Raw genomic sequence first — 18205 nt, 5'->3', positions numbered from 1 at the left:
TGATTGGCTCAGTTGTTTTTCAAATTGGGGAAGCAGCTGTCAATAAACACAGTTCCGAACCCATTGGAATGTAGAACATTTTTTTAAGCAAGACTTTGTGTACGCAGGACAATAAAAGCAGGAATGTTACATTTCCTAGCTAGAGCTAGCTAGAGCCGCTACTAGCTTGTTGCCGCTAGCTCAGTTAGCTCTCTTCCACGGAGATAAAAAAAAAAAAACAATGACATGGAAAAGAAGGATTTCAAAGCAAGATGAGACGGCCCTTTCCGACCCAGACTTTTACGTCAACTGCTCGGGGTTTCGTGGGGCCGCATAGCAATGTTGGGCTGAACTGTTCGACTCTACCGTGCTCCCGCCCTGTACTGCAGCCCAGCCTACAGGTGGTTGCGCGGACATCGACCATGACGGTGACCTCATGCCTCCTGCCCGCCAAACCGGCTCCGTGCCACAGCTCACCCGGTTGTTCTCTGCAGCACTGCCAGGACGACCAGGAGATGCTGTACAGCACAGCACGCAGAGCTGCGGGACTTCCACATAGAGCAGCTGCATCTCATTGGGAGAGCAGTGGCTTTCAGTTCTTTCCTGTGCTTACTTCTCGGAAGCGGCTGTGAACCCGCCGCCCTCCCACCCTTTTCTTGTGCTGGATGATCTGACAAAGGAGGTAACGTTTTCCTGGGCCTCACCCCATAAAACGAGATCCCCCATCCAGCAGTTCGCTCCGTTCTCATCCCTTGACACCGAGCCAGAGCTGGGCAGACCCTGAGAAGGTGGCCATTCGGAGCCTCATGCCCAGGAGAGCCCGCTCCCCGCAGCGCAACACCAGGGATAGCTCCAGCTCCTCCCGCCAAAATTCCTCCTCTGAGAGGCCGCTCCGCAACGTCTCGGCCCTGGGACGCGGCACCTAAAACCCGCCGAAACCTCTCCTTCAGCAGTGGGCAGAAAGCTGAGGGGGACCTGATTTCAGAGGATGGGGGAGGGGGGGGACTATGGTATTAGACTGTCAACTCGACCTCTGATTACCAGAAAGAGAAGGCTCGTGTCAGACAGTTCAGTGCCAGCGAAAGCCGTGCAAATTTGTCACAAAGCACACACACACACTCCCTCTCCCTCGTAACCTGGCCTAAGCCAAACATAGGCCAGTTTATGTTTCCCACAGTAACACAGTGCATCTCCTGCAGTGCAACCTTTTTTTTTTTTTCAGAGTAAAAAGAGACATTGCAGTGGTGATTTAACCACGGATTTAACCGGGCGGAAACGGTTGAGAACAACAACAGAGCAGAGCTTGGCAAGCTGTTTCCAAGAGGATTCAGATACCCACGAAGAAGAGCATATCGGGAGCTTGCGTAGCGTGATGGTCGCGTGCCTACAGGGAGCATGTGGAGCAAGTCTCCCAGCGTGCCAGTATTTGACGCGCTGAGACGGTAATGCTGAGATAGATGCGAGAAAGAACAGCGATCATGAATTACTTTTTCACACAGGCTTCTACTCAAAGGGCCAGGAAATATTCCCTTGTGGGCCACCAATTGATTAGCCCTGGTGTAGATATTAAACAAAAGAGGTCCAAGAATGGAGCCTTGGGAAACTCCACATGTAATGTTTGCCCGCTCTGATGTGTACTTACCTTCAGACACAAAGAAGTCCATGTCTTTCAAGTAGTATTAAAACCATTTTAATACTGTGCCAGAAAGTCCCACCCAGTTTTCAAGTGTCTAAATTGTTCTTTTTTTTATTAGAGGAATGATAACAGCGGTTTTTGGGGCCCGTGGGAAGACACCTGAGCGAAGAGACGTGTTTACAAGATGAGGCCATGCCGTTTGATACATTTTAGAAAAGGGTGCTTGCCTAATTTTTTAAAATACCAATCGCTCAAGGAGGCAAATTCATTGCAGGCCCTGGTGGAAAGCAGCTCAGGGGCTCAAAGATTCTAAACACACAGTTTGGGACTTTTTCAAAACTTGCCCCAACTCTGCTGACCTCACTAGACAAAGTTTTCAGTTTGCTTGACACATGACTTTATCCTCCTACCTAATATATGTAGTATTTAAAATGGTATCTATGGAAAAAAATCCTCCACACTATTCCCCATTTATACTCACTTGACGAATGATGTATTGTTTCTCAGACCTCGATCAAGTCTGATTTGTTGGTGTGCAAGAACTTGGGAGTAAAATAAGTCTTAAAATAACATGTTTTGAAAGACTACATGGCATAGCTCAGCATATCTCAGAAAAGATCATCCGACATGAACTTTGCCTTATACCAGTACTTATGTCCTGGATGCTGGTCAGTAATTTCACCTTGTTTATTCATCCGTATTTTATCTATGGGGGCGCTCCATAATCCATATCCAGTTGACATGTGGCTTGTTTGGAGCTGATCGCTTTCTAAAAAGTTGGACTGTAGTTATCCATCCATCCATCCAGCTGGGATGAGCCATCAGCTTGCAGTGTATGCTGTATGTTCACTGCATGGGATGGAAACTGCTGGCTCTGTGAGCAGGCATCTTCCCAGCCTACATGTAGATCCAGGAATCTGCAGGCTGGTTAGATGGTTGTCACATGACTAGCTCTCTTCATCGATACATGACTTCTGAAGCCTTCCTGGGGAACCATCTGGAACTAGTGCTAAAGTGTCAGTTATTATTACCTGAGCTTTTCTTGAAGGCTTTTCATTCACATGCATCAGTCATTGTTTGCAGTTTCAAAAGGCATTGTCTATGTCACTGGTTCTCAAACTGTGGTACTTGTATCACTGGTGGTACTCAAGCTCTCTCTGGTGGTACTTGAGGGAATCTCCAAAATAAAAAAGGAAACATTAATTACTGAATTAATATAATACTTGAATACTTGAAGTGTCATGAAAAATAAGTTTAGTATTTCCTGGGCTCCTTCCCTTTGAATTGACTTTGGTTATCGACTTGAATGGACTTGACTATGAGAGGAGCTGGTACAGGGGCCGGGTTCAAACTCCGGGTTCACTAGCGTTGTTGCTTTGTGGGTTGAGGGTTGTCCATCCGTCCATTTGATTCTTGTGAATTCAAATTCTCAGGAACACCTTGAGGACTATTCTTCAAATTTGGAGCAAATGTCCACTTTGACTCAGGGCGCACTCACACTGTCCTTCCGCACCGTGCCCCGGGCTTTAGGGTCCTTGTCCCCCCCTCCCTCTCCCCTGCGCCCCAGGCCCGTTTGTACTCGCACTGCCTGGGCCTCGCGCAAATGCTTCATGCTGTCCATACGTCATCACGCTGTAACACGTCAGACGCATTAATTGACGTCATCACGATGCGTCGCTTTGTTTACAAATCTTTCCATAGACCTCAGAGTTTTTGTGCGTCTTGTCCGACTGTTTTTGAATATTTTCATCCGACCAAATCTGCAGCAAACACTCCACCTCCGCATCACATCCCAGGGCAAATACACTATACTAGTATGGAATAAGCCAACAAGATCCCGGAGAGTCACTGAGAGCGTGATCACACTGTGCTTTTGGCCGCGGCCAAAACCGTTTTTTCAGCTAAAGTCTAGTACCTTTAAGTAGTGTGAGCGCACCCGCTCCGCGCTCAACTGGGGCCAGCTGGCCCTCCACGGCCCGCTTGAAATAGGTGGGCTTTAGCGGAGCCGTTTGCACATGTACGAGCACGAGCGTGCGCACGTGTACGCGCACGAGCACGAGCCCTACGGCAGTAGCGTTATGTCCGCCTGTTCGGACATGTAAATAGAAGGACGGACCATGCGCGGACATTTAACAACAACAACAATGGTGGTGAAAGGTTCACGTTGTGTTTACTGCAGATTTGGTCGGATGAAAATATTCAAAAACAGTCGACAAGACGCACAAAAACTCCGAGGTCTATGGAAAGATTTGTAAACAAAGCCACACACACACGATCAATGCGTGTGACGTGTTACGGCGTGATGGCGTATGGACAGCAAGAAGCATTGGCCGTCCGCCCTGAGAGTCACTAAGGGTCTGCTCACACTGTCCTCCCGGACCACGACCCGGACTTTAGGGTACTTGTCCCCCCTCCCTCTCCCCCCCGCGCCCCAGCCCCGTTTGTACTCACACTGCCAGGGCCGGCCAATGCTTCTTGCTGTCCATACGCCATCAAGCCGTAACACGTCACACGCATTGATCGCGTGTGTGTGGCTTTGTTTACAAATCTTTCCATAGACCTCGGAGTTTTTGTGCGTCTTGTCGACTGTTTTTGAATATTTTCATCCGACCAAATCTGCAGTAAACACTCCACCTCCGCACCACACCAACGTGAACCTTTCACCACCATTGTTGTTGTTGTTAAATGTCCGCGCATGGTCCGTCCTTCTATTTACATGTCCGAACAGGCGGACATAACGCTACTGCCGTAGGGCTCGTGCTCGTGCTCATACACGTGCGCACGCTCGTGCTCGTACATGTGCAAACGGCTCCGCTAAAGCCCACCTCTTTCAAGCGGGCCGTGGACGGTCCGCTGGCCGCAGTTGAGCGCCGAGCGGGTGCACTCACATGGCTTAAAGGTACTAGGCTTTAGCAGTGTGATCACGCCCTAAGAGTCGCTAACAGTGATTAGCTTGGGGCAGTATGGTGAAGGCATTTAACAGTCTTTTTGAAACCCTAATACTGCTCAAAATAACACCGAACCTCTGCAGTAGCATGATACGAGCCCTTACACATCAAACAAAGCACCAACGATGTAGTTGGTGAACCCGGAGTTTATTAAGAGTGTTTTGAAAGACTTAACAACTGGCCCCGGTACCAGCTCCTATCATAGTAAAGTCCATTCAAGTCGATTACCAAAGTCAATCCCAAAGGAAGGAGCCCATTGGTGCTTTGTTTTCTGTGTAGGGACTTATCATGCAACTGTAGAGGTTTGGTGTTATTTTGAGCCGTATTTGTTGTAAAAAAGACGTTTTAATGCCTTCACCATACTGCCCCGAGCTAATCAGTGTTAACCGCTTTTGACTGTTAGCGACTCTCCGGGATTTCTCCATGTCTCGATCGCTTATTTGATGTGTATTTGCCGAAAAAGACCCTCGGATGATTTTACGCCGGAATTTCAATTTAAGGCTACAGAATAGTATCTTTGGAGGAAGGTTTTGCTTTTATGTGACCAGAGCAGGTCATTGCTAATTTGTGACTGGACACCCTTGAATATAGACTCTGACATCATAAAAACAAACCTACATTGACCTTGTTAAATCATCAGAATTCGACAAACTACAGTCCATAAAGAGTATGATTTGTTATGCATGTTGAATGACTTAATGCCGGCTACAACATTAAGATACACTTTGTCCCTACCATGTCTGTCTGCAGTGTATTCTGTCTCAGCCCAAGTTCTGGGCTGTAGAAGTCACAGCACTTTGCCTTAGGACCAAACTGGAAAAGGGAAGATCCCGTTGTGTTCAGAGAGCCGTGATGCAAACCCAGGTAAGGAGATGTGTTGGGTGATTGTATTTATATATTTATTTAGAGTAAAAGTAGACTAACTATAGACAATGCTTTGACCTGTGTGGGCCCACCCTACATAGAATGTATTTTCTCAACCATAGCAGGTCATTGGAGAAATCTTTTTTTGATATGTTACATAAGCTGTGTTCGAAATCGTTCCCTATCATAGAAGTAGTGCACTATAAAGTGTGTATGCCATTTTGTAGTGGTGTTCGAATTCTCCGTGGTTAATTTCATTCACTTTATAGTCTACAATAAAATACCCACAATGCACAGCTAATTTCAGTGTACATACGATGGATATTACATTGTACTCCCGCATACCACAATGCAATTTTACCAGAGAAGAAGAAGAAACAGAAGAGGTGCTAATGGTAGCCAGAGAGCTAACTGCAGTTACAAACAACTGTTAGTCATGAGCTGACTAGTTCCAACCAAGCTTAGTGCTATTACTCACTCGTGAAATAAATTAACCGTTGGCTATTACAGCTCACAATCAGGACACACAACCATTGTTAACAAAACGACACTTTAACAACATCGAAATTTCAAAAATGTATTCAGGATTTAACATTGAAAAAACAAGCAACATAAATACATATTTTACTGTCCTCCTGAGTGCAGGTTTGTATCATAAATAGACTTCTTTCCATGATGCTAAACGTGCCTGCATCCGTCACACATATATCCTACTGACATTTGTTGACACAACGATTTGTTCGAAAATTCCAGTATAGTGTCCAAAATCTCGTTTGGTCATTCCCTATATAGTGCAATATTTAATAAACACTATATAAGGAATAGTAAATGAGGGAATGATTTCGAACACAGCTATATAGACCTTTTCAACAGAAGTTTCTTTGAAAATCCAGCATGTTAGAATCGTTTGGATTTTGGAGTCATGAGTTGCTGATTTTTCAATGGCACACACATGAAGTCAAAGGTCCTCAGCTTGAAAGTGTAATTCCGGCGTAAAATCCTCCCATGGTGTTTTTCTGCACTTGCATACATCAAATAAGCCATGGAGACAGTCTTTTTCTTTTATCAACTATTAACAGAGAAATCCCTGAGAGTCGCTAACAGTCAGATGTGGCTAACACGATTAGCTCTGGGCAGTACAGTGAAGTCATTAAAACAGCTTTTTTAACCACTAATACTGCTAAAATAACAGCAAACTTCTGCAGTAGTATGAGAATCCCTACACAGAAAACAAAAAACCAACAATGTAGTTAGTGAACCCCAAATGTATTTAAAGAGTGTTAAAAAGACTTACCTGCTGGCCCCTGTACCAGCTCCTCTCGTAGTAAAGTCCATTCAAGTCAATAACCAAAGCCAATTCAAATGGAAGGAGCCCATTGATGCTTTGTTTTATGTGTAAGGACTCTTCTCATTCTACCGCAGAGGTTTAGTGTTATTTTGAGCAGTATTAGTGGTTAAAAAAGACGTTTTAATGTCTTTGCCGTAATGCCCAGAGCTAATCAGTTATCAGTTTCTCTGTAAACAGTTCATACACGAAAAAAAAACGGTCTCTGTTCATGAGTGGTTCTTGTGGCCCACTGTTTGGCAGTGATTGTTGCAGTTCTGCTCCAGCAATGCCATTCTGTAAGCACAATTCATTTTAAAGTTAGTATTGCTAGCTTTGTTAAATTAAATGTAAATGTAGCTAAGCTCGGTTCATGTTAGAAAAGAACTGTAACAAACTGATGATTCATTATATTCATTACAGTTAGCATACACAGAAAGTGGTCCAGCTGACCCAACATCAGTTAGCATCCATGTTCATTTCATTCTTGGATAATTGTGATGTTAGCAAGCTGGTTCTACTTTGTGGTTCGGTCTGCTCAGTGAAACATAAACCTTGCTAAGCTACATATTTACTGAGACAAATAATATTTTCAATGAAACACTCGATTTAGTGTCCATCATCGACTTGAGCCTTGCCCATCCAGTGGGCAAAAGTCACCTTTTATTGTATTGGATTAACACTCAAATTACTTGCTTTTATTCCCTAATGAGCCCCATTTAAATCCCTTCCAGAATACTGGAACTGTCACTACACTTGGGCTACATTCACAGTTCCAAGTGACCTGAATCTGATTTTTTTGGCTCATATGTGACCCATATCTGATTTGCTTTTGACAGTGTAAACAGCACAAGTCACATTGAATCTGACCATTTTGAATCAGAAACAGGCCACTTTTAAATGTGCTACTGAATCGGCTACGTATCGGATTTATTTGAATAAGCCTGTGAATGTTCTCATTTGTCCAGGTCATTGTTATCCCCAAAGCAATTTCAGTCAAAAGCAACTTGACTTGGTTATTTGTATAGGAAGATGTTTCACCTCTCATCCAAGAGGCTTAATCAGTTCATGTACGTATCTGATCAGGCTGGGACTGGTCCAACTAACTGGTGTGGAGATCCAGGTATTTAACCTCTCACAAGGCTGATGATGTTACTGGAACCCTTTGTGCTCCAAATGCCAATGACCGTCATTAGAGTGGCAGTCGTTGTTGGGAAGTTGGTTTCGACTGTGTGCTCTGTTGAGTCTTAACGACAGTCGTTGGAGTCACAGGAGGCCATTTGTGAACAGTTGTCCTTTGAGGTTAGATTTTTGAATCTCCTGGGAAGGGATGAAAGGGCTGCATTGTAAATTGGAGATAAGCGATGGTTTCTCTACTTTTGCATAGATGGCTTCTTTTACTCCTCTTTCAAACCGTCTGTCCTCTCTGTCCAGGATTTGGACATTGTTGTCATCAAAGGAGTGGGCTTTCTCCTTGAGATGTAAGTGGTCAGCAGAGTCCAGGCCTGAGGACTTAGCTCTCCTGTGTTGGGCCATGCGTTTATGCAGTGGTTGTTTTGTTTCTCCAATGTAGAGATCTTTGCATTCCTCATTGCATTGGACAGCATAAACCAGATTGCTTTTGTGGGTGTGTGGTGTTCTGTCCTTGGGATGTACTAGTCTCTGTCTGAGTGTGTTAATGGGTTTGAAATACACAGGGATGCAGTGTTTGTTGAAGATTTGTTTCTCTGATACCCCAGCCACATACAGAATGACTAAGTTGTTTCTCTTGTTTTCTTTTTCAACCACTTTGGCTTTCTTTCTGGAAGCAGCTGCCGTTTTCACAAAGGTCCAGCTGGGGTAGCCACAAGTTGTGAGGGCGCCTCTCAGGTGCTTGCGTTCTTCCCCTTGGGCCTGTGAGCTGGTGGGTACGTTGTCAGCTCTATGTTGCAGTGTTCTGATAACTCCAAGCTTGTGTTCCAGGGGGTGGTGAGAGTCAAACGTCTTCCTAGACAAATAACCAAGTCCAGTTGCTTAGCTTTTGACTGATTGTTTTTGGGATTTATTTGAATGTGACCGCAACCTATTCAGCCAGGTCCTTCTGATCCCTGTTTTGTAAATGAATGACAAATAAAGTTGATTGAAAAAAAATGATGTGCCATAGGCGGGAGCCAGGAACAGAATCAAAACAAACATGGAGGACAGCAGTGACCAGGATATCACACACTCACAAATTTGTCAGCTGATGCCACGCACTGTTTTTAGCATTAAGCCATAAAGTCCTACAATACTGGTTGCCGTTGCAGTGTTCGCTTCTGTAAACACCGTTGTGGCGTGATGTCATCATTGATCAACTGCGCATGCGGGTCACTGTGAGCTGTTCACACAGCAATTTGTAGACAGGCCACATTTAAAGAAGTAATCACTTACTTACTCACTCACTCTTCAACCGCTTATCTGAGATCGGGTCGCAGGGGCAGCAGCTCTAGCAGGGGACCCCAAACTTCCCTTTCCCGGGCCACATTAACCAGCTCTAACTGAGGGATCCGGAGGCGTTCTCAGGGCAGTGTAGAGATATAATCTCTCCACCTAGTCCTGGGTCTTCCCCAAGGCCTTCTCCCAGCTGGACGTGCCTGGAACACCTCCCAAGGGAGGCGCGCAGGGGGCATCCTTAGAAGATGCCCGAACCACCTCAACTGGCTCCTTTCAATGCAAAAGAGCAGCGGCTCTTCCTCACGGATGGCCAAACTTCTCACCCTATCTCTAAGGGAGACTCCAACCAACCTCCTGAGAAAACCCATTTCGGCCGCTTGTACCTGCGACCTAGTTCTTTTGGTCATGACCCAGCTTTCATGACCTTCCGGCTCAGCTCTCTTTTCGTAACAACAGTGCTTTAAAACAACTGCAATACCGCCCCCACTGCTCTGATTCTCCGGCCAAACTCACGCACCATTGTCCCCTCACTCGTGATCAAGATCCTGTGGTACTTGAAATCCTTTACTTGGGGTAAGGACTCATTCCCTACCCGGAGTAAGCAATCTAAGCTAAGAGACATGGCCTCAGATTTAGAGGTGCTGATCCTCATCCCAGCCGTTTAACACTCTGCTGCAAACCGATCCAGTGAGGGCTCAAGCTCACTGACCAATGATGCCATCAGGATCACGTCATCTGCAAAAAAGTAGAGACGAGATCCTCAGCCCACCGAACTGAAACCCCTCCCCACCACGACTACTCCTCGATATCCTGTCCATGAAAATCCAAAACAGGATTGGTGACAAAGTGCACCCCTGGCTGAGGCCAACCCCCACCGGGAACGAATCCGACTTACTGCCGAGGATCCGGACACAGCTCTCGCTTTGGATGTACAGAGCTTGGATGGCCCTCTGAAGTGACCCCCTCACCCCATACTCCTGCAGCACCTCCCACCGTATCTTCCAGGGGACCCGGTCATATGCCTTCTCCAGATCCAAAAAGTACATGTAGACCGGATCGGTATACTCCCAGGCCCTCTCCAGGATCCTCGCGAGAGTTGAGAGCTGGTCCATATTTCCACATCCAGGACAGAATCCGCATTGTTCCTCTTCAATCTGAGGTTCGACTATAGCTGAACCTCAGATTGAAGGTGCTCCTTTCCAGCACCTTGGAGTAGACTTTACCAGGGAGGCTAAGTAGTGTGATTCTCCTGTAATTGGCACACACATTCTGGTTCCCCTTTTTACACAGGGGAACCACCACCCTAGTCTGCAGCTCCCTTTGCATTGTCCCAGACTTCCACGCAAGAGACGTGTCAACCAAGACAGCCCCTTCAACCCCTAAGCTTTCTGCATTTCTGGACCAATCTGATCAATTCCTGGGGCTTTGCCACTGTGGAGTTGTTTGACTACCTCAGGGACTTCCGGCAGAGATATTGACAAGGATCCCCTATCAGCCTCCAGCTCTGTCTCTACAAGAGAGGGCGTGTTAGTCGGGTTAAGGAGTTCCTCAAAGTGCTCCTTCCACCGCCCGATTACCTCATCAGCTGAAGTCGCTAGCGTCCCGCCCTTACTGTAAACAGCTTGGACGGTTCCCCGTTTCCCCCTCCTGAGGTGCCGAATGGTTTTCCAGAAGCACCTTGGTGCTGCCTAAAAGTCCTTCTCCATGACTTCTCTGAACTTCTCCCACACGCCTGTCTGTACCTTGCAACCACCTCCGGAATCCTTCTTCAGCTTCCCTGACCACCGGTGTCCACCACAGTGTTCGAGGGTTACCGCCCCGAGGCCACAGCTCACCGCCGCAACTTCAGCAATGGAAGCTTTGAACATTTTCCACTACACTTAAATGCCCCCAACCTCCACAGGGATGCCAGAAAAGCTCTGTGAATACTCCGAATTGCTGTTCGGTGCATATGCACAAACAAAAGTCAGAGCCACGCCCCCACCACCACCGCCACCCCCACCAGTAGGCGAAAGGAGGCGACCCTCTGATCCACTGGGGTGAACTCCAACACCGCAAGCTCAGCTGTGGGTTTGTGAGTATCCCCACACCTGCCCGGCGCCTCACACCCTGGGCAACTCCAGAGAAGAATAGGGTCCAGCCCCTATCCAGGAGTAAAGTTCCCGAACTGAGACTGTGCGTGGGGGTAAGCCCCACCAGATCGAACTGGTAGCGCTCCACCTCCCGCACAAGCTCCGGTTCCTTCCCCCAAAGAGAGGTGACATTCCACATTCCCAGAGCCAGCCTCTGCCTCCCGGGTCTGGACCGTCAAGGCCCCTCACCTTCACTGCCACCTGTGCAGCAGCGCACCCAAACCCAGCGGTTCCTCCTGTGAGTGGTGGGCCCACAGGATGGAGATGGGGGAGGTGCCATGTCACTTCATCGGGCTGTGCCCAGCCGGGCTCCGTAGAAGACCCAGCCGCCAGGTGCAAGCCCTCCGTCTGGGCCTGGCTCCACGCTACCTCCGGCCAGGGTCTCTCTACCTTGATTTTGCACGTAATGTGAACGGCCAAAAAAATCAGATTTGAGCAATAAACGGGAATTGTGCGTTCAGACCTGCAGTGTGAACCGAGCCTTAGACAAGCTTTAACTTTATTCATGTTGTGTCCTATTAGATGTAAATGACATTCCTGTGAGTAATTGTATCTGCACGTGTGGATTATTTAGGGAAAAGAGCTACAGAGCCGACCTGGATCATGCTGCCAGTGAGTTATTCAATAACCTTGTTCTCTCTTTTAAAACAACCCTGAGCACAAACAAAACCATTAATCCACCGCAGCTGGAAATTATATTTTAGATGTTGATCAATAACAGCCTTGAAAGACATAATACAGACATCATTATGGGATTATAAAAAAGCCAGAGAAGACATTACTAAGACTCAAACACCTGTCTGAAGGAGGACAGTCGCTGTGCTCATGCTGATATACGTTTATAATGAAAACATAATCGATTGTTTTTCTTTTTACTCGAGCACTCCAGGCTTGAGGCTAGTAAAGTTAAATTGTAAGCATTAATGTGATTTTCTTAGATGTACTTTATGTAGTTAGAGTGCTTTCCTCTAAAAGCTTCATGTTTATTGAACAAATGAAACACCTTCTTTACTCTACACCAACAGATATCATGTTAGATGAAATACACCATAAATCAACGTAATGCTGTTTCTAGTATGGTTTCACTAATTCTTTAACCTGATATCCTTGCATTGAAACTGCTATAAAGGCACTGTCCTCAGCATATTCAGATTTATGCAATTTACGTCCAAAATAAAATGTCGTCAGTTTTTCCAAGCTAAAGAAAAAACATTTAATAAGGCTTTGGTCAAAAGTTGTATTGTAGCTTCTGTGCTTTTTTTAAACAAGTTTTTAAGATTTGAACATGATCTGTGCTAAATTATAACTGTTAAAGGAAACATGAAACCGTGATTTGTGAGTTTCTGTTGACACTTCGTCTACACACTATTATCACAGGTTTGATGATCATTAGAATCAGGTGTGTAGGAGATACCTTAAACATGCAGGGCACTGCTCTACAGGAGCAGGGTTGGACCACTGCTTTACATTTTACAACTGAGGACACATACGACACCAATTTGCATCCATTGACTATCCTACAGAAAAAAACAATCCGTATCATTTGCAATGTAAAGTTCAATGAACATACTTAAAGTAAAGACTGTACAAAATGGCTATAGGGAGAAACATAATAAACTACCTGCTATTTTCCAAGGACTTTTCTGTAAAAGGGAAAGTGCCAAGAGATATGACCTTCGGGGTAAAAACATAAACTCACAAGAACAACCATTAAATCTGAGTGTCTCAGATTGAGTAATTACATTTAAATAGTTTGGCTGAAAACATTAGAAATAGTAAAAGCCTGAGTGAGTTTAAAAGAAAGGGAAGATGGGGGTGGTTGAATGAATAAATATATGACAAATGTATGACTGTTGAGGGCAATTTTTTTTGTCTGTCTGTTTTTTACTTACCGTATGTATTTTTTGTCATGTTTGTCTTGATGGTGTATTTATGTGTTTATATGTATGTAAAGCAGGGATGGAAATTTAAAAGCTATGCTTCGTCCATCTGCTTTTCAGGACAGGTGTTGTTGTTTTCTAGCTGTGCTGTGTTGGTATGTTGTTGTCTGTAGTTTGTTTTGTCTGATTGCTGTGGTCTGCTGTGAATTAAACCTCACAAAAAAAGATTTGAATCTGCTGAAAGGTTGAAAACTGATTTTAAATCAGCTTACAGCTTAATTTAACCCAGTATTTAGAAAATCAGGTGTATTACTTGAATGCTTTCTCAGTTGTAGGATTTATTTTAATGAATGGTGTATATTTCTTTTCTCGTCACATTTAGTGTGTGCTACACAGCACTCCCTGACTGTGGCATATCACTATGTAGGCTAATAAATAAATAACACACCCAGCTATAAAATGGCATCTTCTGTTCATCTCTTCCAGGCTATAGCAGACCACTTTGAAGACAAGAACTGTCCTGTTACAGAGCGGCTCAAGGGGTTCTACTTCTGCCAAGCCCCCCCAAGGTGGGCGGTTCAGGTATCAAATATTTTATTTTCAGAAACCCATTCCATGAATGTCTGTTCAAAATGAATACCAATCTGTCTAGTACATGGCAACAAGAATGGCAACCTTCTGGATGTAATGTCACTGTTCCTCGGCTGGTCAAATACCGTCATTTTGGGACTGCCCTCTGCGTCTGATACTGACGCACAAACCACGGCCAGACTGGTTCTCAAAACACACACAGTGGGATGTTCTGAATATCAGTGCAGCCCCCTTTAACAGACCTGCTGTGAGTTGTTACAGTTTCTGTTGGGTCAATCACACTTCATTTTCAGTTTCTAGTTTAAACCTAAGAATTGCTCTTTGTAACAGCTTTGAAGCAACAGGGGGAATAGGATATATATATAACAATCTTGCAGGGGCTATAGAAAGCTACACTAATGACATTTTGTGACATCTGCTGAACCACAAAGCATCACAAGATCTTCGAATACTGACATTAGACACTCTAACGCAGCCAAGGATAGGAGGAAGAATCAAATAGAAAGAGCAGTCTGTAGATAAAAAGTAATAGAAAGATTTAGACTTGCCCGAGAGATAGAAGGCAGAGGAGTGTTTGAGAGAGGGCGAGATCAGTTGGGGATGAGACATCACCCAGGCGGCATGTAATAACTGATAACAGCAATAAAGCTGGAATGAAAAGCCCCTATTGCTGCCTGAGGACTTGAAAGTGGGTTGAGGCAGATGATTGCAGCAGGTGTTTTTGCAGCGTTTTCTCCACACTGGAGAACCACAGCCTGCATGTGACAAAGCACTTAAGGTCTATTTATGGTTGGGGTTCTTCTTTTTCCTCTCTCTTCTTTTTCTTACTTTGTTTTCATGAAAAACTATTTAATTTTCATCTTTGAGTAAAATATTAAAGGCCTTTTTGATGCTTTACATAATGTTGGTTTTGCACATTTAGGCCTGTAACTAAACATCACACAGTGAAGTACTTGTATATGTTACATCACTGCTGACCAGGCAGCCACCGGTTTACATTCATTTTAAAGTTCTATAAAAAACGCATTTAAAACATAAAGTGACGTAGATAGGTCATTATTTCATATAGGCTTTATTTTTAGATAGTAGCAGTGGCGGCTGGTGGAATTTATTTCATGGGGGGTTGTGTCAAAAACAAAGCAGACTTTCTCTCAAAAAATAGAACAGTTAGCTGTGAAGTTTTTACAAACCTCTTGTTAAACCATCGAGCGTATTCTTTTCCTCTCTCACTGGTTGTCATGACAACTGTAACATCGCGCTGAAGCGGACAAAGTTGTTTAACAAGTTTATCTGAAAGGGATCTTGTCTTAAACCGATTTAGTTTGAGAGATTTGACAGTTAAGATTAGATTTAATACTGGTTGGATCCATGTTGTGGTCCCTCCCACTACAACTATCGTTTCAGTTTCCAGCAGTGGTGATTGCTCTTAGACTGCAAGGAAAGCTTGGCTTCCCCTAAAATGTCCCCCCCCCCAAAAAAAGTGGTGAAATATGTACTGCTGTGTGTACATTTCATTGACTAAATACGCGCTAGAAAGCCTTCATCTTTTGTTCATAATCAGCTACTTATCACAGGTAACCAGAGCAACTTCCTTCTCATTCATCCCCACAGCTCCAAAGCCATTACACAGTCGGACACTCAATGGGGAAGCGTAGAGCGGGTTGTTCCACTGCAACCAAACTACACGCTCATTGGATAAATGCTGAGCTTTGTCCCGCCCATCTGACGCTAAGCGTCTCTGGGCGTCTATGGGGCAGTGGGCTGGCCTGGACGCTCTGCATTTTCTTGAAAAGGAACGAAGGGTAGAATATACATATAAATAGCGATGCTCGATATTGGCTTTTCTGCCTCAAACAACACTACAGACAACATCACAACAAGGAAGATGCATAGCTTCAGTCCAGAGTAGTAAACAAACATAGTCCTCTTTTTCCAGACTGAGTAACCGGCCGTAACTTGGCAAATAATACAATCAATAAATTATCAGTTAAGCTCAACATGCTAACCTGTATTGGATCTAACGGATACAGCACCAGAAATTACCTTCTCGACGTGACAGTAAACAATGCTGTGCAATTCGGGTAAGCACTGGTCTGAGAAATACTTGCGACTGGGCGTTATACAGACATAACGGGGCTCGAGGAACTCCACACGTTTGGTGAATCCGGCATCTTGAACGATAGAAAAAGTTTTTTTTCTCGGTGTCGGCTGTTGCTTCTTTCCATCACTTTGCTGCACAGATGTAGCTTATCACTCCACATGAATCTTCTTGAGGTGGGTGATCAAATTTGATGTTCTAAAGGAAGACGCCTTGTTTCCTCCTCTCATAACTAACGCCTTGCAGTCATTGAAAAGCGCACATATACTGTTAGTAGATGACACTTGGAAATACTTCCAAACCACGGACATCTCATGCACCGGGAGAGCTGAAGCTTGTTAGCCACGGTTAGCAACCTACGAGTGAAGCGTGTTGTTGTTGTTATACGTCATCAAGCACGCGCCTGTAAACGGCCCGTGTTGCATTCAGGTACACTCGGAAATGCTGAAGCCTACAGAACTAACATCGGATGTAAAAACCCGATACCGATAATTCCCGATATCACATTTTTAACTCAATATCGGCCGATAATATCGGTGGGCCGATATTATCGGACATCCCTACATATAAATAATCAAACACATTTATGTTGTAGGTCAAAAAATGAGCTTCCCCTCCTTAAAAGACCTGCAAACTGATGATATTCCTGTTATTCTCAGCTGTACTTTGCTCATGCTTAACCTCTTCATGTTAGCCTTTTTATTGTGTGCATGTTAGCATGCTGACTTTATTGCAAAGCCTCTAGCATGGTTGTATCCTCTTGATGTTGTTCTGTTCTCCTCTACAGAAGCAGCTGGCCAGCCTGCTGACGGACCTGGGCTGCACCAGTTCAGCTCTGCTCATGTATGAAAAGCTAGAGCTCTGGGAGGATGTAGTTATCTGCTATGAGAGGCTGGGCCAACATGGCAAGGTACACACACACACACACACACACACACACACACACACACACACACACACACACACACACACCCACACCCACACCCACACCCACACCCTAAAGCCCGGGGCGCGGTGTGGAAGGACAGTGTGAGTCCGCCCTAAGGGCACACTCAAAAGAGGACAATCACACTAAAGCATGGCACGAATCATCTGAGCCAAGTGTGAGTGTGCCCTAACTCAGTTGGTATTGGAATTCCTTAATTCAAATGTCAAAGCTTAAATTTGCCCATGTAACTCAATTTTATTTTAATTCAATTTTATTTACATTTTCTAATCATAACAAAAGTTATCTCAAGAAATTTTACATATGGAGTAGGTAAAGACCACACTCTGTGACTTATTCAAGCCTTGTTTTAAATGTATTGGTTTTTATTGAACTATTTAAAGTGTCTTTGAGTACCCTGAAAAGGGCTTAACAAGTAAAATGTATTATTATTATTATTGTTATTATTACTATCTTTAATTATACTAATTTGAATTATAGTTATTATATATAGTGTACAGTTTTAATCCAGCAATCCTGTACACACAATGGCAATGAAAACCTTCCAGCTCTATGCAGGAAGGCCATCTGTCTTTACCGATTTGGGAAAGACATGTTTTTTGTGCTTTTAATAATTTGATCTATTAATTACCTATTATTAGTTTTACATTTATTCCAAGTTGGAGTTGTGATGTTCACAGCCACCAAGCAGCACTTACTATTAGAAACACATAAGGAATTGCAATGGGTTGTCATAAGTGTGGAACTTGAATATCACGCCGCATCATTGTAACTCTTACAACTGCTACTTCATGCGCCCACTTGGACTTTGAGATGAACTGATTAGATTTTGGAGGTCAAAGGTCAAAGTCGCTGTGACCTCAGTAAAACTCATATTTGACCGTAACTCAAGAATTCCTTCTCTAATTCTGACAACATTTCACACAAATGTCTGACAGTAAATAATGATGAAGTGATGACGTTTTCTATCCAAAAGGACAAAGGTCGACTTCACTATGACATCAAAATGTTTCGTAACTCAGGAACAGAAGACATTTGGTTAGATACTGAACTGGTGACACTGATGAAGAAAAGCACCCTAAATACCTTTAATTCAATTCTGTCACCGTCTTCATATATTATGTAAGTCTGGACAGACATGGATGTAAACTGCTACTTGACTGGTTGGTGGAGGCATATAACAGCAAAGCTGTAATTCTTTTTATTCTTTTTTTAATTCTTTTTATTGCTTTTCAAAAAATGTGACATCATACAAAGACATCATAGAAGGAAAAGAAGGCTTTGATTACGCCAAAACAAATAAATCCACATGAATGAAAGGAAACCAAAAAAACAACAAATAAATAAAATACACAGGTAAGCATTGGTATCAGCCAGCACATTGCTATCACTTGA

At 44.2% G+C, this 18205-nt stretch overlaps 1 protein-coding gene across 1 annotated transcript in view; it reads left to right on the top strand.

Annotated features, from left to right (window-relative positions):
- Positions 1-18205, top strand: part of ttc27 (tetratricopeptide repeat domain 27) — a 110304-nt gene that overhangs the window by 45238 nt on the left and 46861 nt on the right. The window contains exons 10-12 of the mRNA XM_083922380.1: positions 5314-5427; positions 13662-13757; positions 16652-16774. Of these exons, the coding sequence (XP_083778506.1) occupies positions 5314-5427; positions 13662-13757; positions 16652-16774 (333 nt within the window). The remainder of the gene's footprint in view (positions 1-5313; positions 5428-13661; positions 13758-16651; positions 16775-18205) is intronic.

This window comes from Echiichthys vipera (genome assembly GCF_963691815.1).
Source record: "Echiichthys vipera genome assembly, chromosome: 11".
In the NCBI taxonomy this organism is placed as follows: domain Eukaryota; kingdom Metazoa; phylum Chordata; class Actinopteri; order Perciformes; family Trachinidae; genus Echiichthys; species Echiichthys vipera.
The sequence above is the reverse complement of the archived record's forward strand: the minus strand, read 5'-3'. Positions and strand labels throughout refer to the sequence as shown.